The sequence below is a fragment of the Psittacula echo genome (assembly GCF_963264785.1).
Source record: "Psittacula echo genome assembly, chromosome: 2".
NCBI classification, from domain to species: Eukaryota; Metazoa; Chordata; class Aves; order Psittaciformes; family Psittacidae; genus Psittacula; species Psittacula echo.
In genome coordinates this window covers 147,718,286-147,742,389 of record NC_137737.1, presented here as the reverse complement: position 1 = coordinate 147,742,389, position 24,104 = coordinate 147,718,286, and the positions used below count along the sequence as shown (strand labels likewise).

The window sequence follows — 24,104 nt, the reverse complement described above, 5'->3', positions numbered from 1 at the left end:
TCTGGCACCTCCTGTGTACTCAAAATATTTATGGATTTCTTCGAATGCTGAAGCAATGAGACAAACTCAGTAGAGCATGCTTATAAAATAAATCAGATACCACATTGTGCTGAGATATAGTAAAATGATCAGATATGACCCGTCCTTTTACTGAACCAAGGCAAAAGGGGTTTTGGTGCTACAGAGAACCAGAATTCATTATGGAGAATGAGTTTTGCTGCAGCTGTGCATCAGGGAAACTGGGTGCAAAAGGAACTGGTGGAAGGAGGCACCAACAAACACAACTGGGATAAAGCAGAAACGTAGCAAGGTTTTATCATGAGAGCAAATACAGATTGCTTGAAATACAGAGCCAGGTAATAATATTGTCAAGGGCTAAACTGTAGTGGGAACACTGTCCTGCTCTCAACATCTCAGCAGAAAGAAGAGCATCAGAAAAACAGTCTGTAGTTGTGTCCAGGAAGAAAACTTCACCAAGGTGCTTTCACCCAGAGAAATGAGGACAAAATGGTAAAGAGCTGTGAAGAGAAAAGGAATGGAGAGAAGGGAGTCCCAATAAGAACAGAAGTGGGACTTGAGCTGAAGAGGGGGAGAGAACCGGGAAGGGAAGGAAAGCTGGAAGGAGCCAGTCCCTCAGAGCTTTTCTCCTCTGTATTACACCATCTTCACACTGGGATGCTGCCTGTCTCCACAGCAACTAGCAAAGAGATGACTTTCCTCCCTGGCTGCTCTGACTCCCCTCTCTGGAGAGGAGCCCTCTAAATTGTCACTCTTAAAGACGTATGTAGTATAGAAAATTGGCGTGGATGCACCCCAGGAGACCCACTTACTGGATGTGCCTGCCACAGAACAGCATCAGCTACACCTCTGTTTTTCTCATAACCCAATTTGTCAGACCCCAGTGCCTATTTCCCCAGGAATGAAACTTGCACAGAATTTTTAATCAAAGATTTCTAAGTTTCATAATTGCCTTTGATGTTTGTCTCATTCAAGTTATTAAATTGAGGAGGAAACTCATTTAGCTTTCCAGAGGGAGGTACCTCCCCTCAAGCCTCACACAGCATCTCTTCTGAAGCAGTTCATGATGACAGCAGCCTCATTACCCACTTACCAAACAATTTCCTAGAGAAAGGCAATTCTGTTAGGTAAGGGCTGCACCAAAACTGATGACCCAGTCTCCAGCAGGTAGGTGGGAGAAGATGAAAGGACAAAGATCTCTTCTAACTTTACAGGAATTTATTTTCTGAGTCAGGAGTAACTGGAGATCTGAGAGGCCAAAACATCCAATGAATAGAAAGTTACTTCTATTGTGCCGGTTATAGCTTAGCATACAATATCCCGTGTGATACACTCGCTACTAATCATTACTCACAGAGCTGTCAGAAAAAAATTCCAATTGCTCACTGACACAGTGATTACAATGGAAAAATATCTGGCCTCAAGACAAGCTGTAATATTCAGCAGCAGGAGAAAAAAATCAGATGGTTAGGATGTCCACAGAAAAATATCAAAAATCCAACAGATACAGAAACATTCAGGCTTTAGGTATAGGCCTTAGAAATACCTGATGAGGGTATAGATGGAAATCTTCAGAACAAAGTGTTTCTTGCAGACATGTCCACAGTTTTATCCACTTTTGTGTCAGACAGATGGTTTGGGGCTAAAAAGAGCATATCACTAGATAGAATTCCAGCTGTAGTGGGGAGCAAGATGACAGATCACTTGCCAGATGACACATACTGATGTTAAGGATTTTACTATTAGTAAGGTCTCCAGACTGAGCCTTGAAATTAGTCACAAAACACTCTACACAGTATTTTTAAAAGAATACATTTAATTCCATTTATCTACAGACATTTATTTCCTAGATATTAATGATAATACTGTTTAAAATCATTTTAGTAGGAGGTGTGTTATGTGATTAAATTTTAGGGCCCACAGTAAAGTTTTGCCAACTAGCAAGATCAGCTGAGTCTGAATTACAATATTTGCTGTGCTAGAAGCACTCTGGAGATCTATCCAGCAAATGCAGGTGGACCAAAAGATCTAAATGATGTACTCATATATTACATGACATGCACACCTGTCACATACTCTAAGCCCAGAAGGGAAGGGTGTCCCTATAATTGACAATGTTCTGCTCTTTCATGCTAATGTTAACAGAAATTGTAGCACTTTCCCACCCACTGCACCCATGTGCACACTGTGAGGATGTGCTCTGTAGCTGAGAATGTCCTGGCTGACTGGCTGAAGCTGGGAGATGCTATAAATGTCGGCTGGATACCAGCTTGTTCAGATCTACCCCCCTTTACCACCTCATCATGAATTACACCAGTGTGACATGGCTGATCTCTGCCTATGTTTGCAATTACATATGCTGTCCTTGTAGAGAAATGACACAGCAACAAAATGGGTATCCAAGCACTAGTTGTCTCATAAGCATTGGGCATCTGGGTTTTTCCTTGTTGCACCAGTGTACCATGGAATTCTCAGTCACTTCCTGTGTTGATAGTGTTTGTGCCCTGGCTATTCTGGTACTTGTTTTCCAGCTTCAAGTGTTTCTTCTCCAGTGTTTCCAGCAGAGAGCCAATTTTATGCCACTGAGATACTCGAAGCTATTGTAGAGTTTACACAAGTATTTAGGTTTGATTATGACTATTTATTTTCTCCTAACTTGAATATAACTGTTTTGTATCTCCCTGTTGGCCTATTAAGAGTGACAAGACAGAATTTATCTGAGGTGGATGAGCTATCTGGCTATTCTAGTAACTGGCTAAAATTTTCCCTGTTTGAGTCTTGGACTCTATCTCCTGCTTTCTGGTTCTTTGCTGGCTGGCATGATCAGGTATGATAGTTTTACTGGGATATGAGATTACAAATGATTCAATGTCTGAAACATACAGTATGCGAGCCACTGCTTTGCTATTTTAACTACTATTTTAAAAAATAAATTAAACAAAGAAATAAGTCTGACTCAATAACTAACTTCAACGGAGAGCAGAAGAGTGTGTGCTCTGGTGGTTTAGGGGATCTGAGTTTATTTAGGGTCCTGAGCTACAACTAAAACCTGAACACTGTGATTAGCAGAGACAAGCACATGCAACCTTTATGAACTTGTCTAACTTTTTTGTGGATCACACTCATTTTGACTTTCACCACATCTCACGAGTTCCACAATGTGTTGTATAGAAAGGTCTTCTCTCCTGTTACCCATAACTTTCTGTTCATTTCAGTGGTATTCCCCACTTCTTGCATTTGAGACAGATCAGACAATTATTATTCAAGCTATGTGAATGCCATGAACACTGCTAGGGATGGAGCATTCACCACTTTTTGGGGCAACCTGTTCCAGTGCCTCACCGCCCTCACAGGGAAGAAATTCCTTATATCTAACCTGAACTTCCCCTGTTTTAGTTTAAACCCATTACCCCTTGTCCTATTTCTACAATCCCTGATGAAGAGGGCTGATGAAGAGGAAATGTAACATACACACTGATTTTCAATATTGCAGAGGGCATTTCAGATGTAAAAAAATAAATCCTTGAAGTAAGGTTTGTGAGGCTTTAATCAAACTGTGTCTCTTCTGTGGAATAATCTCCAAGAACTGTAACTGAATTGTGCAATTATCACCCGGCTGATAACCTGTTACTGTATTCAACTCTGATGCCCTGCCAGTTTCTCTAGTGCTGGCTCTATTATCTTTCTGTTTTCACAGCCACCTTCATTATGCTTTGAAGGACATTCATAAGTTTCTATTGTGTATACCTTTGGCATTGAAACACCTCATTTCATGTAGCCCAATTTTCTTACTACATTTTACTGTAAATCTCCCAACCACTTGAATTGAAATCACACCTAGGAAGTCATCCTCCTGCTGCCTGATAACTACAGCCTGATACTGGTAATGTGAACTGTTATAACATATGTTATCTCCTGGTTCATTGTTTTCTGTCTTAGCTATGGAGCTATGGAGTTATTTGAACTTCCTTTCTTTGATCATTGTAAAATAATTTCAAGATCCTACCAAGCTCCCTTGCTATAGCATTTCCTTATAAATTGACAGCAACATTGGTAGTTCAGAATCTCCTCATTTTCTTTGCAATCCAAATTTGTTAAATTATTCATCTGTGTCTCTTGAAACTAACTTCACGAGTTCCTACACAAAGCAGTTTTTGTCAGTTAGGTCACTGCTCTAAAGCATTCTTGGTGAAAACAGAAGCATAATACAAGCTGTTTCCTGAGAAATGAAACATGTTTCCTATAGATTTACGTCCATGTTTTTGCTGATAGGCCAGTTGGCTGCTGCCTCTCAGAATGGATCAGAGCTGCTTTCCCGTAATTAAGGGCACCAATATACTGTTCAGCCATTGATTTCCACCAAACATCTAGTGACTTTACTTGCCAAATTTCCCTGACCTAGAGCAGCAACTTCCAGAGTTGTGAAAGACAGGCAGAGAAAGATTGCAGGCAGCACAAGCACACGTGTTTCTGCTCCTTAGGAAACAAGCTAAGAAACATTTACAACCAGAACTACTAGGACAAACAAAACTGGTTGGAAAAACCAACCGGGGAGCCAGCTGTTCTGGATAAGGCAGGGAAGAGGCATCGTTGAAGAGGAATGACTCTCAGTGGTACCCAGCTGTTGTCTTTTCAACCTCTGCTTCATGTTTCTCTTATGGTTTAAGAATGTCAGATTTCCTCTTGAACCTCTGAGCTGCAGACTATTTCCACTGCAATAATCACACCTACCTGTGGTTTTTGCTCATTCCTGCCATACCCTAGGCCAGGCCACAGCACGAACCCCTCCATGGGGACTATGCAGAGCCTAAGGGACCATGCGCCATGAGCGATGTCAGGTACTTGCCCTCGGTCAGGCTATCCCCGCAGCTGTGGCGACAGGAGGAGCAGAGATGGGTGATGCTCGTAGGTGCCTTCCACTCACTTCCACACTGCAACGGTGGCTCGGGCAGTCAGCCTCTCCCTCTCTCCACTCTTGCTCCCACGCAGTGGTGTTAAGGAAGTACCCAGAGGGTACTGTCAGAGCTGGGCACGGACTCCTACGTTGGGCCTGGTTTTGTTATATTTTACTCTGAGCTGCTGCGCCCGCCCTGCTGGCCACAGCCGGAAGACCGGCAGTCAAACAGAGAATCAACCCAACGCCTACGCCTGCGCCTGCGCCCGCCTCCCCGCCTCCCGCGCCGTCCCGCCCCTTGCCGCGACAGGCACCGCCTCGGCGTGGGGCGGGATAACCTTGCGGCGCGTGGTTCGGGACGGGTCGGCTTGGCGGGCGTTATGCGGAACCGAGCAGAGGTAGACGCGACGCTGCAGACGGCCAAGGTGAACCCGGCGGAGCTGCTGCCGGTCGTGCATTGCCTCAGCTTCGGTCCGCAGGCGGCCGCCGGAGAGTGCTGTCTGCTGCAGCTGGAGCCGGGCCTCTGCGCAGAGATCGAGGCGGGATGCAGGTACGGGCGCGGTGGGACTTGTCCGCTGTGCCGAGGCGCCGCGCGGCCTGGCGGTGGTGACAACTTCCACTCCGTCGTCTCTTGGGGCTCAGCTGCCGTGGTAGCCGGGACGGCGACCCGAGCCAGGCTGGTGGACCGGGGCAAGCCCGCCCCGCGGCGGGAGGCGGGAGTTTTCCACCCTTAGAGCTCGGCCCGCTGTGCGTGAGGATGGAGATGGGGCAGGGCTGTGCTGTTCCATCTTTAACATGGCTTTTAAACGTGGCCTTTTCCAGACTTCTTCTAAAACAGTTTGCGTGACAATGTAACTGGCTTTTAAACCTGGCTCTGTTACACGGAAAATCACACTAGTTACACCTAAGAAGCGTTTTATTCATTTATTTATTTACATATGGAAAAATTGCTTCTGAGGAGACATTCAGCTAAAACTCAAGAGCTTCTCATCAGGCATATGAGAACAGATGCCAGACACTTTGGGTTTAGGAAAGGAGATGATGTCTTTAGAAGAATCCCACTGACTCTGAGATTTTCCGGCTGGAGCTGTTGAGGTCGGGTGGATGGCAGGGTGCCTGTGAGACAAACAGCAAAGGATGTACAGTGTTAGCATAGGCGTTTCATGGGGTGGTTGCCTGGCATCTAACTCCGGACTAGAGCAGATTCTAGGTAAGTTTTTGATACGGTTTTAAAATTCCTGTCTTTGCTGCAGTGCCAGTGACATAATAAAAACATTTAAATGAGACAGTATTAGAACTCTTTATAACAAAAATAGCCTCAAATAGTTGGGAAGACCTGAATGTTGCCCTGCTGTGGTATTACCATGTCCTCATTAAGAACCTCTTTTTAATCAGGTATGTGAGCTGGGGAGGGGGGTTTGTATTATTTGTCCTGAAATGCCCTAGAAGATGGTTTTGTTTCCTGCTTGGAATTACTTGCAAGAAAACATACATATTATTGAGAAGGGATTATCTGACTGGTGCTGCACAATAGACAGAATTTGTGTTTACTTTATTGTTTCATATTTAGCCAGTTTCAGTCCACATTAAAGGACAACTGTAGTTGTAATCTAATTTCAAAGATCAGTGAACTAGTTCAAGCTTTAATCAATGCTTAATCAGTGCTTGGGGGGGTTGTGTGAATAGGCAGATGAGGTGATTCAAAATTGCTCTGCATGAGTACCTTGAATTGGCTTTCAGAGAGAGAAAACTCAAAAAGGAAAGGAGAAAACATAGTTAAGGTATTTTAGATTAATTGACAATTACATCTTTATATTTTGGTATGCTGTGACTGCTGTTACCAAATAGAACTGCAGCTTATAACTTTCTTACCAATGTATAAATACAAAAAAAATCAGACAAGTTTAGCAGGTATTCATTCTGAAATAGCAGTAAAAATACATCTTTATTTTTGTGTTGTTTCTGTTGCAGCCTAGTAATCCGTGGTGAAAAGGATGAACAAGCAGTGTTGTGCAGCAAAGATAAAACCTATGACATGAAAATAGCGGATACCTCAAATATGCTGCTGTTTGTTCCTGGTTGCAAAACTCCAGAACAGCTGAATGCAGATCAAGCATCTTGTAATATTATTCATTCACAGGTGTGTCTTTCTGGGCTTTTGTTTGTTTTAATTCTCTACTTTCTTATTCTCTATAACTTCTTGTATTTTACCCTTCTGAAGCACTTGTTCTCAGTGACTAGATTACCACATTTTGCTGATAATTTTTGGTAAGTTGCTTTGAATCCAAATGCTATATTAAAATGTTTTAAGGGTCTTTGCTTTTTCTTGTAGATCGCTGGTTTCTCCAATAACTATTGGGAATTAAGGAGATGCCGACCAAAACTGAAGAAACTGAGAAAGCTTTTAATGGAAGATCCCTATGTAGGGCCAGATAGTCGGAAAGATCAGGCTTCGACATTTTCAAAGGTCAGTCAGCAACGTGAATTACCTTCTTGTAATTGTTAACGGTCAAATTAAAGTGAAGCTATATTCTTAACTAGAAAAATGCCTTTCCTCCCATGTTTCACAGTACTGCTTTGGGTTAATTTTTTAAGCCTATACAAATTGGTGATTATTAGCACTTCTGCTGAGTGGCAGGTAAGCAGCCTTTTTGGGTTTTTAGCAAAGAGAGGAAAAGGAAGGACACTGAAAGAGTCTGTGGATTTCTGTTTTCAATTGGGAAGTTTCTTGAAGACAGTCTCCAGAACCTTTTCTAAATTCCTTGAAAGTTATATAGCCACTAAGGTGTAATGCAGCCTTTTCTTCTTCTTCGGGTGTGAATATATGACTTGTCATGTATGAGGGTGGAGGACACCCATTGCCAATCAGTAATTCATGATGCAAAGGAGAAGCAAGGAGTTGCATACTAGATGCAAGGAAACGCATGATAAGAATGATATGTGGCAGAGAGAGTAAGACTGACACTACAAGAAAGGAAAACACCCATGTGCAAATCGTTTGCCAATCAGTAATTCATGATGCGAAGGAGAAGCAAGGAGTTGCATACTACATGCAAGGAGATGCATGATAAGGACGGCATGTGGCAGAGAATAAGACTGACACTACAAGAAAGGAAAACACAAAATCCTCTCCTGCTGCCCTTTCTGTTTCCAGGAAATTCAGTTTAGGATCTAAAGAGTAATGGAGAGCCCTGGACCGTGCAGCGTGTGATCTCAGATAAAAGGCTGATAAAAATCCTGGTGTTTTGTTAGTTTTGACCTTAAAACCAGAAATGGTTGCTCCGAAGTATTTTATGTTGAGGCTTGGTTGAAGCTGATACCAACAAACCATCTGTGCTTCAATGTACAAACATAGATGGTACTTTTCCCCCTTGGAGAGAAATGCTGCCTCTCTTTTTCTGGACTATTAACAGACTAATTTCTGAACAGTTTCAGAATCTTTTTCCCCCAGCACTTCCTTCTCCCATCTACTCTGGTCTAGGTGTAGAAGGACACGCAACAGAATAGGGGATGGCAGAGGGAAAAGGGCTTAAAGTGTCCAGAAAGTACAAGCACTAAAAAAGACTAGTAACGGGGGGGGAAGTCATGTAGAATGATATCTATTGCTAATACTGAACAACTATTATAAAAACATGTCAGTGTCTCCCCAGACATTAGTGCCTAGTTTGAGGACTGTTCTTCTCTGTTTTGAAGGAGCATGTATTTCCTGTATCAGCTTACTGGAGAAAACTAGATATAGCTGATAAATATAGGCAATTCTTATCTTGCCACTGGTTATTTGAAAACAAATGACTCTTGGGATATGTTTAGTCTCAGTTACTGACAGTGTTTAAGAACTGTACAATATGGTCATCCCTTGCTGAAATACTCTTGCGAGTTCAGTGCTGCTTAGCCTGATGATGTTTAATAGGAATGGCATTGAAGAAAGCAGAGACCTTGCTGTATTTGTTAAATGTCTTTTTTAACATGTGGCTGTTCCAAACTTAGTATTGATTTCTTCCATTTGTGTTCCCATAGTCTAATGGATCTCAGGTACTTAATTCTTTTTTTTTTTCTGTTCTGATAGAACTATTCTTATGCTATAATCAACAAAACTTTAATATTAGAGTTGATTAAAAAGGCTGTAAGGTGAATAAAGGAATTTATGAAGCCCTGTTTCCTATGGATTTAAGTCTGGTGTTCTTTCCTTTTACTTCATTCCTCATGATACCTTCTGTTCCTCCTATATCTCCTAAAACTTTACCACAGACAGTATCTACAGTAGCCTCTCATCTCTCCAAGTACTCACCTCTCCAAGTAACTGTTCTGCAAGAAGCTGTGTATGTTGTGGCTAGGGCTGTGCTACATGTCTGCTGATTGGTTACCAGACACCAAAACACATATCTGTTGAGGTCATGCTGGAGGACGCTTTCCCTCAGGGGAGGTCCTAAGGTGGAGTTTTGACTTCTGTCCAAAAGGGATAAGTGATTTTTGTTTTGCCTTTTCTTTGAATCTCACAGGTTAAAATAAGTGATTTAGGAAAGACAGAACACATCTACTTTTCATTCTTCCTGCGATACTTTACTTAAGATGCCTACTTGTGCTAGTTTGACATCCTGGGAATACAGGTGTATTACTTGTGCATGGCACAAAGACTTCCCTGTAGTTAGACTGGCTTTTATATTGAATAACTCTTTGAGAAAATGTAAGTTACAGGAAAGGTTTCAGAGTGTGGTAAACCTTACAACTGAGTATGCAGGGAGGGGCACGTTACTCTTCATTATATCTTACAATGCATTTAGCATGCTTTGCTGAAGCAAAGGAAGAGTAAGGATAACCTGTTTTATTTCTTTTATTTCCTCTTACTGCAGTATACAACAGAAGATTTGTTAAGTCTGATTCAAGCAAGCGAAGAAGAAATACTGCACCATTTGCAGGTGATAGATGCCTGCAAAATTGAAGGTATTATTTTAAAGAATATTATTGCTTATGAGGAGCCAACCCTTCTTTTTTTCCCAGAATATGTGTCTCCTTTTTCTAAGGCCCATTTTACATCCTCGTCTTTCAAGGTGCAAGTCACTTCAAAGCACCGAGGTCTGCTTCCATAGGTCCTATGTTCTCTGCTGCTATGAAGCTGATCTAAAGGATAAAACCAAGCAGGCACTAACCAGTCTGGCTCTTCCCAGGGTAATTCCTTCTATACTGCTACAAACACTGCCATCAGAGTATCCCACCCATAGCATGAGTATTTTTTTGGCTTCTTGCCCTCTTCATGGATGAAGAGTTCTAGAGTGTATGCAGTTATAGAGATAAAAATAGCTAATCATTAGGTAACCCCCAGCCTTTTCATAGCTCTTCCTTCGTCCCATACTGGGTTTATCTCAGAAGTCTTCCTACCATGTGAGGCAAGGCTAGAGCAAGTATCTCACCTTGGGACAGGCCCTACTCATCCTTTACTTGGCCAAGTCCAAACCCTCACCTGGACATAAGGTGACAGTAGTCCTGGAGTCAGGGCAGAACTGAGCTCTGGAGGTTATCAGGTCCAAACCCCTGCTTTATGGCATGGCTGCATGTAACCTTGGCTGGTTCTGTTCTGAGTATTTCCAAGTATGGACAGCTTTGTCCAAGCTGTTCCTGTGTTAGACCCTCCACAAGGGAATAACTAGCTGAGATTTCCCTTGTTGCAGCTGATGCTTTTTGCTTCCTGTCCCATCAGTGAGCGCCACTGGAAAGACCTCTGGTCAGTTGTTTTTTGTACTGTCCCATTAGGTAGGTGAGGGTCTCATGGATGGCTTTCCTTGTCATTTACAGCTGCACAGCACCATTGTACCTCATCTGTGCTTTGTCACATCTGGATTTCTGTGTACTAGGCTGGACCTGAGCTGTCACTTTTCAGGGCCAGTGCAGCCACTTCCTTTCTTACAGTTCTATGCCTGAATTAATTACTAGTTTTTCCAGGTCTGATTCATCTTTGTATGGAATTTATAGTGTCTTTGTATTTGTGGCAGTTAATCTACATAAACAGTTATGAATAATTGAGATTATTTAACTTCTTTCTCCTTTACAACTGTTTTTACTATTCTGTTCTGTTTCCCAGTTTTAATTCTGAAAAGGACAGAATGTTGCTGTTGTACTTTGTAAAGGTGTGATCTAAATGTCCAGACTCCTGTAATATATGTACAGGAGAACAGAATTAAGGTATCAATGTTCTCCTAAGTCTTGATTTGTGGTTTTCTATTTGGCAGGATATTGGAGAATTCTGGAATTTGACTATGAGATGAAACTCTTGAATCATGTGATTCAGCTAATAGACTCAGAGTCCTGGTCTTTAAAGAAGGTTCCTTTACGTACCTGCCTTGAGGAACTTGGATCTCTAGAGCCCACGTAAGCCTTTACATTTAGTAATTAAAATTGTTTACAATCATTATTAATTAATTACAATAATTATTGTTTCTTAGAATTATGGTCTTATAACTGTATATTCCAGTTACCATAGTGTTAATGATACATTTTTCTTTGCCTCTAAAATATACACGGGCATTAGTAGCTTAGACAGGTTAGTAAACTGACTGTAGTGTCTATTGGTAATATTTCCACTGATTAATAGTAGAAACATCACTGCTGAATTATAAATTATGGAAGTAGCATGTACTTAAACTGTAAATTGCTGGCCATCTTGAAATACTTATTCTGAAGCTATAGCTAGCCAAAAAGGTTTAGTTTATCTCTTGTGTAACATATAAAATGTGGCATGTTTTCTGGTGTAATAAATCCAGATTGTAAGATTTGAATTTATTGTACTGCTGTTTGGAGTCATGAAATAATTGAAGATAACCATTCAAACAGAGCTTAAAGTTTACAGTATGTAGCATTTGCTATTTATTTGGCTTTTGGCTCAAAAAGAAATCTTGCTTTAGTATTAGTGTCTGCAGTTATGCTGGAATGTTATGTCAGAGTTCTAGAAAAATGCCTACTATTCAGTAAGTGATAATTAACTGCCAAATTTGTGACTTGCCATAGAATCACAGAATAGTTTAGTTTGGAAAAGACCTTTAAGATCGTCAAGTCCAACAGTTAACTGCCAAGTCCACCACTAAGCCATGTTCCTAAGGGACACATCTGCCCATTTTTTTAATACCTCCAGGGATGGTGACTCCACCATTGCCCTGGACAGCCTGTTCCAATGCTTGATAACCCCTCTGGTGGGGAAAAAAAAAAAATCCTAATATCCAATCTAAACCTCTCCTGACACAACTTAAGGTCATTTCCTCCTGTCCTATTGCTTTTTACTTGGGAAAAAGAGACCAACCCCCACCTCACGACAACCTCCTTTCAGGTAGTTGTAGAAGTGATAGTCTCTGCTGAGCCTTCTCCAGACTAAACAACCCCAGGTCCCTCAGCCGTTCCTCATCATGCTTGTGCTCCAGACCCTTCACCAGCTTCACTGCCCTTCTCTGGACCTGCTCCAGCATCTCAATGTCTCTCTTGTAGTGAGGGACCCAGAACTGAACACAGGATTTGAGGTGTGGCATCACCAGTGCTGAGCACAGGGGATGACCACTGCCCTGGCCCTGCTGGCCACACTACTTCTGAAACAATTCTTTCGATTTGCAAAGAAGTGACACTGCAAGAGTCCCTCTTCCTTATTCTCCTTATGCCTTTTAGTCTCTGTTACTTAAAACTAGAAAGTGGAAGAGACCTTTGATGACAGCACACAGAATTAACTTCTATCTGTCCTATTTGTCCCCTTTTGTTCTCTTTTGCTTTTAAGTTTCTATGAATTTGTTCATTTCAGCCATGAAGATGTGTCACATCCTCAATTCTCCTTGACAGCCCCCCCCCCCCCAATACCTGTTCCTTCATTTTCTTGGTAACTGTTTCTGTAGTGTCTAATGAACAGTTTTAAAACTTGATTTCTGATATTTTATCTTTTGTCCCCAGACAGATGATAGAGCACATTCTTCTAAGCTATGGCAGGAAATATTTGGACAATGGTAAGTTTGGGAAAGCACATGTATCTAAATTTTCATAAAGGAAATAGTTATTGATGAGTAAATGCAGATTCTGAGGATAGCCCAAAGAAATGAATTTGCTACAATGTCAATAAAAGGAGGGAGTAAACAGTGAGCTGAAACCGAGTAAAATGGTTAGAGAAAGTTTCATAGGAAAAAGGACTATTAAACTGTATGAGATGCTAGGGAAAAATCAGGAACTAACAGAAGTACTGGGAGTCATTTATTGGGTGTCTACAAACCATAATTTTGTGACTAAACACACACGACTAGTAAAATTTAGGTGGAATCTCCTGTAGGAGGTCTCAGATGTTTAAGCAATTAAACAAATAGCAATTGTGCTGTTGTAAATAGTGAATGGCACATGGATTTCCCTGAATTCAGCCTGCCTGAAGTAGACATCTGCCTTTGGTCCCTTGAACTGCACCACAAGACCCATTGATTGTATTGATTAAATCTCCTTTGCTCATCTCACATATAGACAGAATATTTCTGTGTCTTAATCTGGATTCTTCCCCACAGTTGCTTTCAGCTCACCTTTGGCTATAGCAGGAGTTGCACTCAACCTTTCAAGAGAAAAGAAAGTAGCTGGAGTGACACAAATTATAATCTTCGTATATTCAGATAGGTTGTACAAGAAAACAAGTTTGCAGAAAGTCCTGATGACTGAAAAAGTCAAAGGAAGTGTTTATGCCTGATGTCGTTCAGAGAATTTTAGTCAAGTCAGTGTGAAGCAAAATATAATGAGTTGATGAAAGGAAGAATGAGGATTTAAAGATTATAAAGGACATGAAAGTTTTATTGAGTTGTTCAACCGCAGGCAGCAAACACTTTAATACAAACCATTGTGAATAGGAATGAAAGATGATAGAAAAAGTGTTACTGTGAAAGGGAAGAAGATGGAGGGAAAGTACATTTATTGACATGGATTAGTACTTGTAGCTGGGGCAGTGCTTGCACACACAGAGAATATTTTGCACTTGAGAATGAAAAGATGCCATCATTTGTCCAAAGTAATACCAAGTCAGATTCTTCCTGAGGAAAAGAAAAAACAGAGTACTTGGTTTGTAGAAGACTGTAAAGCAGAATGGAAACACGAGGCTGTACTCTGGTTTTTTTATCAAAAAAGCAAGAACCCAAGATAACCTGGTTTTTTTGTTTCTCAGCAGGGGAGGTTTACTTTGAGATGCATGAAGATAAAATATGCAGAGCTATAGCGCAAATGCTTTTGCAAAATGCAGTTAAATTCAATTTATCAGAGTTTCAAGAAGTCTGGCAACAAAGTGTCCCTGAAGGGATGACAACAAGGCTTGATCAGCTTCAGGTAAAAACATGAAGTATGGATTCTTTCACAAGTAGGCTGTTACCTGCCTTGTGTCATACATACATTTTATCAATTAATGGTTGTTGATGTGTTATTTGTGTCAGCTTTCAAGTTAAAGTACTTCTTATACACATCCTCCATGAGCGCCAGTGGTCTGGAATCAGGACAACTGAGCTTTCTGCGAGTCTGGCATGTTTCACTGTTTGGAGAAAAGTTTCAGCTGTTGATACCTGTAAATGTAACTAGAACAGAAACTGAAGCTGTTGTGGGGCAGACTGGGGTGGCAGCCAGCAGAGTAGAAAGCACTGTGAAAATCCTTTTGCTTGAGGAGGCAAAGAGGTGTTGGAACTCAGTGGATTTCCCCTTCCCTTCTTGTCATATAGGAAGTGATAAACACTGCCTGTAGAGCAGCACCTTTATGATACTTTTCCACTTTGCCTTTCATAGTGCAGTTTTAGAAGGCTTTGGATGGTTAAGGGCAACTTGTACAGATTATTGCCAGGAAGAAGGAATTTTAATTGTTTTGCCTTTACTTAACATTTCCTCTCTGCTGATCTACAGGGCTTGGCTCTTTTGGATAGAAGCTCAAGACCAGAGACCATCTTTCTGCTAAAAGTAGAAGACTTACCTGAAGGAAATCAGGAAAGATTCAACAGCTTATTCAGCATACGGGAAAAGTGGACAGAACTGGATATTACCCCTTATATACAGTAAGAATCATAGAATCATAGGATATATTTATCTTTATTAAAAGTAATGTTAATATTCTTCCCTTTTTGCATAGCTGACTTACCAGCTATGATTGCCTCAGATACTATACTTCCCATTGTAAATGACTGGATTCTGTATGAGTGGAATCCCTACCTGTGGGAACTGTAGCTATATTTGTTGGATTTAAACTTGCGTAAAAAGGTGATTCTACTGTTGGAGGCAGATTCTATTGATTGAGGCACACTTAACTCAAAGGATAAACCTCCTGACATCTGTAAATAGTCTCCAGATTTACAACACGAGAACTATATATGCTTCCCATGCTGTGTCCTTCCTTCTTTAACACTCACATTCCAGTGCTGTCTGGAATCCTCAGCCAGGATACACATGAGCAGATCTAGATGGTAACCCAGAAGTAACTGCGTCAGACCCCTATGACTGTCTCTAAATTTACTCTAAGAAGTTCAAAGCTAACTGTTTTCTAGATTGAAAACCTTTAGAGAACAGTAATAATAAAAACCAACCAACTCCCTGTAAAAACCAAAATCCTTGTTTCTGGAGTAAATAATGTAGTTTTGCCAGTCACTTAAATGTCAAAGCCAAGTTCTAAACTTAAGGTAATTTGAAGCATTATGTGACCGTTACAGTTTTGTGGGTTTTTTTCTCCCAATATCCTGATCCAGTTTGTTATATTTACAAGTATTTCATGGATTCATTTTGTATGAGAGTATTTCTAATGCCAATGTCATCTGCTTTATTTCCTCTATAGAGACTTGTGTGCAGAGAAGCAGACCGTTGGGATTCTTCTGACAAAATACGCTCGCTGCTCAATGCAGAATGGTGTTAAAGTTTATAATTCTAGAAGACCCATCTCCTAACAAGTACTGTTTTAAGAACTGAGAATAATGAATGGAGTAACAGTGAACGTTACTTGTTGTTACCTTCTGGGGAAAGGAGTTGTCAACCAATGTCATACAATGTTCTTGAGTTTAAGCAGCTAAGCTTCTTGAATGAATTCTGCTTTCTGCTCAACTAAGTAGAATATGAGGGCATTTGCCTCTTCTAAGAAACTACAGTGCCAGCAGCCTTTGCCCTCTCCTTCCCTTGTTTCTCCTTGTTTCCTTTCTGTCTGTAGTTATGCCAGTTGAGCTACTTCTTGAATGCTCTTCAGTTGTCTATCCATAAACTGAAGTCTGACATTAAAAATTGATTCAGTTATCAAGGATGTTTTAATTTGATTTCAACAGCAAAACAGAATGTTTAGCCTTTTGCCCATTAGTTAGCATTCCTAAAGATTAAGGTTGCATTGCAGTGCTGACATGTTGAATACTGCAGACCTTGACGAGCTCGTAAACAAATTATTCCTGAGACTGCACTTACCTTAATTTTGGAAGATGGTTCTTTTTATGGTCATGTCTGTGAATAACGCTAGCACAAGCTGCTGGTACTTTAACACTTGTGAAGTTGCCTTTTACATATTGCAAAAAAACCAAATTGCAATCCAAGAGTGAAGGACATCTTGTTATGAGCTTCCTCTGAACTGCCATTAGAATGTACCTGAGGTAAAATTTGTTTTACAGAAGAGTAGCTTTGCTTTTTAAAGAGAACTTACAAAACTTTGTAATAGGATTTTTTTTACTTTGCTGTAACAATGTGCCTTGAAAACTTAGGGTGAAATATTACTGTGTAAAGTAATAGGGGTTTTTTTTATGATACTGTCATTATGTGGAGTGTCTTGTAATCATTAAAGGGATTCTTTACATGTCAGTGAACCAGAGTTTAATATTAGATGTTTTTCATATATTTTTAAAAAACTTAGTAATTGTAGGGGCTTGTATACAAAAAGCATTTGCTGTATTGAAGTCACATGTAAGGTGTATCAAAAGCCTTGGAGCTGCTGGCATACCTAATGCAGGGTGAGCGAGGTTAGAGGAGACACTGAGGGGCAGGACTTCATGCTTGTCCTTGCTGAACTTAATGAGGTTCCTATTAGCCCACTCTTCCAGCCTATCCTACTCATCCGTTGCAAGTGTCTACTTCCCTACTTCATCCGTGGTTGCTGAGCTTTAGGCAACCATGGGTACAGTTGATCCCATCTTCCAGATAATTTATGAGAATATTAAACAGTGTTGGGTCTTATACTGGTACCCGGGTCTCACACTAGTAAATAATCAACTAGACAACGAGCAATTCACCCCCACCTCTTGGTGTGGCTGGTCAGCCTGTTCCCCACCCACCGCACAGGCCTCGCCTCACGACTGTAACGTGACAGTTTCTCTGGAAGGAGGCTGTGGGACTGTATCACAGATGCGTGCATGATGTATCGTATGATGTGTCTTAGTATCCTCCTGTGAGCCCGCGTTGGGTGCGAGTCCTGCTGTAGTTTATGTGTGCGCTAATGTAGATCCGAATGTCGGTGACCACAGCTCTACCCCGGCAACCGCGAGCGGGGGGAGCCACAGGCGTGTTTAAACCGTCAGCAGAGGGCCCAGACTCATGCCTGGCGGAAGGTCCCGGTCCACATCAGCTTTATGGCCACAACCGTCGGAGAGGGCTGGGGCACTGCTGGCACCTGAACGGAACCCCGGAGGGTGACCGAGACGCGAACTGCCGTTTGCCGGCCCCCAGCCCCTCATACCGCCTCCTCGGTCCTTCTCTTGCACTCGCCCGCCATTCTCAGGCGAGATCCTGCCCCGCCCCAGGCAAGCCCTGCGCATGCGACCGTGCCCCGCACCTACCGCCCCCGCACTGGAGGCGCTCAGCGCGCATGCGCCTAGCTACATGACCCGTCCCCGGGAGACTTGGATTTTTTTGCGGGGGATATTTTCTTCTTTATTTCTGTTTTCCCCCGCGCCTGCCTCTGCCACCGTTATTCCACCCGTCTGGAAAACAGGGATCCAAATCGTTTCCCGTTCTTAAAGAGCTAAAGATCCTTTAAACGGGCTGTGACCTTTCAACTGCTAGGGGTCAAAGGTTGCTCACAAGATGGCGACCGCCGCTGAGAGGGATCCCGCCGGCGAGGCCGGGCGGGAGCGTTGTTGAGGGGGAGCCTCGTGCCGCGCCGGTGCGCTGCTGCAGCCCTCCATGCTGGCCGGGCCCCGCCCGCACCGTACCGTATCGTACCGCACCACACCGCACCGAGGCGAGCCGTGGGAGCCGCCGGCACAGCCGCCGACCGCAGCGACGATAAGACCGGGACGCGGGGGGCTTTGCGGCGCAACCTGCGCTCCACAGTAATCCCACAGTCGCCCCCCGGCTCCGCCTGGCAGCGGAGAGTGCGGCCTCAGCCGGCTGTCCCTGATCGGGGACCCCTTGGCCGTGCCTGCCTAGCCGCGGCCTTACTAATTGAGTAGCTCCCACCTCCGCTGCCCGTTGAGCCGGTTATTTATCATAGCCTCTCCGGAAAGGGAGCACGCAGCGCCGCTGGACTGGTACCGTACCCCCAGTGGGGAGGGGTAGCGTTCTGCTCTCGTAAAAGGTTAAATAGAAAACTGCATGTCGTTTGTGCTGTAACTATGGTGCTAATCCGAGCTGAAGATGCCTGACTGGTGGGAGTCACAGATCCACTGGCTAGATGAGTGATGAAGTACGACTTGAGACAGGGGAAAATCAAAGGACACATCGATCGAGGATGATGCTGATGCCATTCTGACGGTCAGCAGTGTGTGTCTAGTGCTGTTGTTCAGGATGAATAGGAAGAAGGGAGACAAAGGATTTGAGAGCCCAAGACCTTATAAATTATAAGTATCTATTTATTATTTTATTTTTAAGTTGCTATACTTGAGACCAGTGCACATTGAAACCGGCCACAGGCTGATCCGTAACTGTTTACCTGAGAAGGTTGGAACTGCTGCTTATGATATAGCTTGCATTCAGAAAATGTGTGTTGTAGGTGTATGTTTTATGTAAATGGACTCGCTGGTGGATGGTGAGTCTGTCAGCCATGCAGTCTCATAAACATATGTACATTGTGTTCTTCAGACCTTAGAGATTTCCACACCCTATCAGCACTACAGACCATGCTGCTATGTCTCATCCCTACTGCTCTGTCAGACCCTTTTGACTTAAGGGCTTATGTATATATTTGTAAAAAATGCTTGCGTTTGCAACAAGCACCTTTGTTAAGCAAATTGTCATTTTTGCACATGGATTGTTTTGGTTGTAACCAAACTCTAAAGCAGTTGGTTGGGCTTTTCAATGGATATTTATGTATTTCTGTTTATGACTCCTTGATTTCTTTAGAAATATGTAACACAAGTCAATTTATAAATAGAATCACTCTTGTTCTCACATACATATTAACGTATAGGTAATGTCTGAATCCATCTTGGATGCTACCTGTTATCATTCTCTTGTAGGAATTTTTATTGAACTTGCCTAGCTGAAGCAAAGTCGATTTTTAATGCACAGAGTACATGATTATGTATGAAAATTGTATTATGACAAGGTTGTATCTTTAGTCATGAATAACACTACTGCAAAGTGTGGTAAAAATGCCACCTACTACACAAAAGATATAAAAATAACTTCCAGAGATTTATAAAGGTTAAAATTACTATTTTATCTTCTTTTTTTAAAAATGAGTTTTATTTACTAGGAGTTCTAATATTTCATTCAAAATTAAGCAAATTCATTTGACTTGTTTAAAATACCTATCTTTTTTAATATATAACCATTATTTAAAGTAAGAAATTCTTACGATATGAAATTGTAAAAGCCCATACTGCATTGTTTCATGTATAGCACCTGCTTACATAAATGACATGAGAATCAACTCACCAGGTAAATTTTCCATAGGTGTCTCAATGCAGGAATTATAGCTGCTTGCAAATTGTAATACTGCACATCATTAAAGTGTTAGAACTTGATACTGTGCCTTTAGTAATACAAGATTTTTACATACTGGTAGATGATGTTCAAAAGTCATGTTGTTATCTTCCGGTATCACTAGAATCCTGGTGTGATGCTGTATTTGATTTTACTGAAACTTTCCTGACCTTGTGTGCAACTTCTATTCATTATTTATTTTGGACCATGTAAGAGATTTAGACAGTTGTGAATACTTACAGAGCCAATCCAAACCAGTCTGTGATTCTATGAAGTACATGCTATACACAGTATTTGTCTATATGTACATACATCCTGTATGAGCGCTCTGTTTTTTTAAAAAAATTGTTAGGTTAAAATGTTATTTTAAATGCTTTCATTTGTGTAAAACTTAACTTATTTTAAATTTTTTCTTTTTTTTTCCAGCACAACTCACCAGGTAGTTTGTATCAACAACATAAATTTTCAGAGAAAGTCTGTTGTAGTAAGTATTATTTTAATAAAATGTGAAAGTAGAAATTAAATGTCTGGGTTTTCTTCATGCTTTTAGAGGAAATAACTTCACACATAAGCTAATTATGTTCTTCAGCTTCTTTATGCTTTATACCTTCTGATCTCTTAAATCTGGCACTCCTCGATATGCATTAAATAAAATACTTTGTGAACACTTTAATCTCTGTAAGGAAAAGCTTTCTGAAAGAAGGCATTGCATTGTAAATAGTCTTACAGAGCAATCTGCAATTCAAAACTGATGTTCAGCACTGGGTTAGCTGATGTCAGGGGTTGGGTTCATAGAGTTCTGTATCTTGTGGGTTCACTGGAGCTTTGAAGAGACTGCATGATCTCAGGCCAGAAGTCATTGTGGCTTTTTGTGGATTTCAATACTTGACTGAATGGATTCTGCCTAGGTTTAAAAAAATCATCTTGAGCTCAGATACCAAAACCTAAAACATAGTGATGGAAAACATAATGATGAAGAACATAGTGATGCCAGTAACTCGAAGTCTAGTCATTAGAGCCAGGTCACTCCCAGTAAAATAGGCACAGAATCATAGAATAGTTAGGGTTGGAAAGGACCTTAAGATGATCTAGTTCCTACCCCCCTGCTATGGCCAGGGACACCTTGCCCTAAACCATGTCTCGTGATTGTTAGTCGTGTCTTTTTTTTTTTTAGTTTTGTTTCATATCTGGGAAAATCCACCTGTTCAATGGTATGACACAAAGTGTATTCTAGACTATTCTAAAAGGGCAAACCATTTTCCTTTTAAAATTAAAAAATATTTTTTTACCTACAATTTACCTTTGAAATGCATTAATAAGATTATACACTTTGTGAGTTGTTAAAGATTTCATAACAGGTTTTGGTTTGTATTTTCATAGGGTTATGTGGAACTGACAATATTTCCCACAGTTGCAAACCTGAATAGGATCAAGCTGAACAGTAAACAGTGCCGGATTTACAGAGTGAGAGTCAATGATTTAGAAGCAGCTTTCATCTACAATGATCCGACGCTGGAGGTTTGTCACCATGAGTCAAAACAGTAAGTGTTGTTTTTAAAAATCTGCAGATGCAGTGTATTATGTTGCTGTCAAGCGTGACCTGTTTTATTGTACTGGCAAGTTTTAGCTGGTGATTTCCTAATGGGAACTTTTGGTATGAGGACTAAATTCTGGGAGAGAATTTTGGCAATAATTTTGACTCTCTGCTATTATTCTTTAGAATTTCTTTTACTAACATTTCTTTGTATTACAATTTTGTAGAAGTATATGAAACTTTTTTATGGCAAAAAAGTGGTGGATGTAGGTGGTAGTCTCAGTGGTTTTCATGATGTGTAATGTCAGATTGGATGTCATTTTTCTTGCTTCCTATTTTTAAGCATAAGAATAGTCATATGGTATCAAAGTTTTGGGGAATATTTCCTGTTTTCCTAGCAAATTTTTGTAAGAGTTGCTTCTGATTTTATTCAGTACGTCTAGGTAGCCTTATGTATAATTAACTTATTACTTTGAAACAAATAATAGGACTAAGGCAAATCATGTGACTGCATCAGGTTAACTATTGGACTACTAAATTAAGATGCTGTCCTTCAGCTGTTTGTTGTGTCCTCTTGGATGGTGACTGCTCCAAGAGATTTGCTAGCTAAAAAAATGGAGAGGGCTCAGTAAGCAGCTTTAGAGGTGGCATCAACTTGGTTAGCTCACATAGCTGGTGAAGGCAGATAGGAACTAGCTAGTCTTATTCTGAAGCAAACTCCAAAGAGTTCTTAAGGTCCTGCTGGTTAGATTTGTGAGAACAGTGGCATTCTCAAATGATGTGGATCTATAAGAGTTTGTCTACTCATTGCCTTAATAGTCATTAATTAAAGAGAGCCTTTGAGATGTTTCTTAGCCCATTTTAGCTTTCAGGTTAAATCTGACTTAGTCTCTCTGACTGTAAACTAGAGTATTAGTTACTGAATTGTTGTTCAGTTACTGAAATTCAAGTGCTACTTTTTATCCTAAGTTATGTATCTTTGGATTTGAACTGTTTGCATATGGCACTATATTCCTTTATTCATCACTTAGCAAGAGTTTTAATAACTCAGCTTACAATGTTCATTCGTATAGGAGACTGACTTGGATATCAGAGTTCTGACATTTTGTTTGAGTTCTGATACTGAAACATTTGAGTCTTGTTAATTCTGTAATTCCTATCTGGTTTTGACTCAGTAAGTCAAAAATTCAGAATCCTCACTGGAGAATTCTGATCATTGTGCAGAGCTGGAAAATAAAGCTTTTGGTCTTTCCTAAGGAATCAAACTTTCATTATTTATTAACATCATAGATGAGAGTACAAGTCTTAGAATATTATAGAAACTCACTTTAATATTTGAAAAGAAGAGTTTCAAATTCATTACCATCTGATATTGAAGAGCAAGTTTAAAAGCATGTAGCTTCCCACATATTTTGGGGAAATGATGGGAAGAGACTTTGGTAAAAATCTCTCATCTGTTTGGTTTTTGGTAAGAGAAGCAACATGGGCAAACGTTTTTCACTAAATATTCTCTTTTGGTTTTACTGAAACAGTTTGTGTTCTCACACCTTCTTTTGGCTGGCTTGGTTAAGTTTACAGTTTGCTGAATTGTTGAAGAACTTCTAGTGAAAGCACTATACGTGTTTAACAGTGGCTAATATGAAATCGCAGAGTCCTCTAGGTTGGAAAGGACTTATTGAAATCACCTGGTCCAACCCCTCAGCTCAAGCAGGGTCAGCTAGAGCAGGTTGCACAGGGCTGACTCCAGTTTGGTTTTAAGTATCTCCGAGGGTGGAAACTCTATAATCTCTCTGGGCAACCTGCTTCAGTGTTTGGTAACCATCACAGTAGAAAAGCATTTTCTTTTATGCAGGTGGAATTTCATGTATTTTGTGTTGACTGTCACAGAGGCAATGAACACAAAGTGAAACCCAGGAAATTTCCTCTGAACATCAGGAAGCCTTTTTTTTTACTGTAAGGGTGACTGAGCCCTGGGACAGTTTGCCCAGAGAAGTTATGGAGTCTCCATCCTTGGAGATATTCACAAACTATCTGGGCATGTTCCTGGGCAACTGACTTTAGGTGGCCCTGCTTGAGCAGAGGAATTGGACTGCATGATGTCCACAAGTCCCTTCCAACCTCAACCGTTCTGTGATTCTGTAGTAACTTCATCCTGAATAACTGCTGGAAGATGTGAGAAAGGTGCAGTCTTTAAAATTATCAGAATGAAAACTCCATTATGTTAAGAAAGGGATCGGGAGAGAGAATTCTGTCATTTTGTGCAGAAAGTGAGATTTCGTTTAGCATTCTAGTGGTATAGTGGAACATCATCCTTTTTCCATATTACCCTGTTTAAGAGCAGTGAGTGAAATTTGAGGACAGTGCATGTAAAGTGAAATACTGTCTCTCAGAGGGCTACAGTGGCCTGGGGTTTTTACTACTGCAGGTTTTCACATCACTGTTTGAACTTAATAGAAGGTCTCTGTATTTCATTATTCCTGTGTTATTCATAGTTATGGAAGACAGAGGTCACCAAATATTCTTAATGAGGAACTGGTATGCCTCTTTTCTGTATCTTGTATTACATGATTTAGAAAGTATTCCATGGTTTACAAAGTATCAGATATGTATTTTTTCCATGGGCATACCTGGTCACAATTGGATATCGAGCATGATGGTAGTAGCTAAGGTTTGATTAAATACAGCATCTCTGCTCTTAAGGCAGGATTACAAACAGAAATGCAGGAAATCTTAAAAACTCTAGAATTAGACCCTAAAAAAAAAATCATCAGTGGCTTTCCTCTGCCCTTCTTTATAAACAACTGC

General features: G+C 40.9%; 2 protein-coding genes across 4 annotated transcripts in view; both read left to right on the top strand.

The window, feature by feature from the left end:
• Nucleotides 1-5,292: 5,292 nt before the first annotated feature.
• DSCC1 (DNA replication and sister chromatid cohesion 1) lies at nucleotides 5,293-15,816 on the top strand (the record flags this gene model as incomplete). The annotated part of the gene is made up of 9 exons (XM_080611146.1): nucleotides 5,293-5,462; nucleotides 6,884-7,052; nucleotides 7,245-7,379; nucleotides 9,763-9,853; nucleotides 11,137-11,275; nucleotides 12,833-12,885; nucleotides 14,073-14,227; nucleotides 14,789-14,937; nucleotides 15,708-15,816. The coding sequence occupies 9 exons, from the start codon at nucleotides 5,293-5,295 to the stop codon at nucleotides 15,814-15,816; spliced, it is 1,170 nt and encodes a 389-aa protein (XP_080467272.1).
• A 1,913-nt stretch (nucleotides 15,817-17,729) lies between these two features.
• Nucleotides 17,730-24,104, top strand: part of TAF2 (TATA-box binding protein associated factor 2) — a 65,699-nt gene continuing 59,324 nt past the window's right edge. For all 3 annotated transcript variants that reach the window (XM_080610720.1, XM_080610721.1, XM_080610719.1), the window contains exons 1-3: nucleotides 17,730-18,679; nucleotides 20,196-20,249; nucleotides 21,146-21,306. In XM_080610720.1, coding sequence (XP_080466846.1) covers nucleotides 18,626-18,679; nucleotides 20,196-20,249; nucleotides 21,146-21,306 — 269 coding nt within the window. In that variant the 5' untranslated portion in view covers nucleotides 17,730-18,625. The remainder of the gene's footprint in view (nucleotides 18,680-20,195; nucleotides 20,250-21,145; nucleotides 21,307-24,104) is intronic.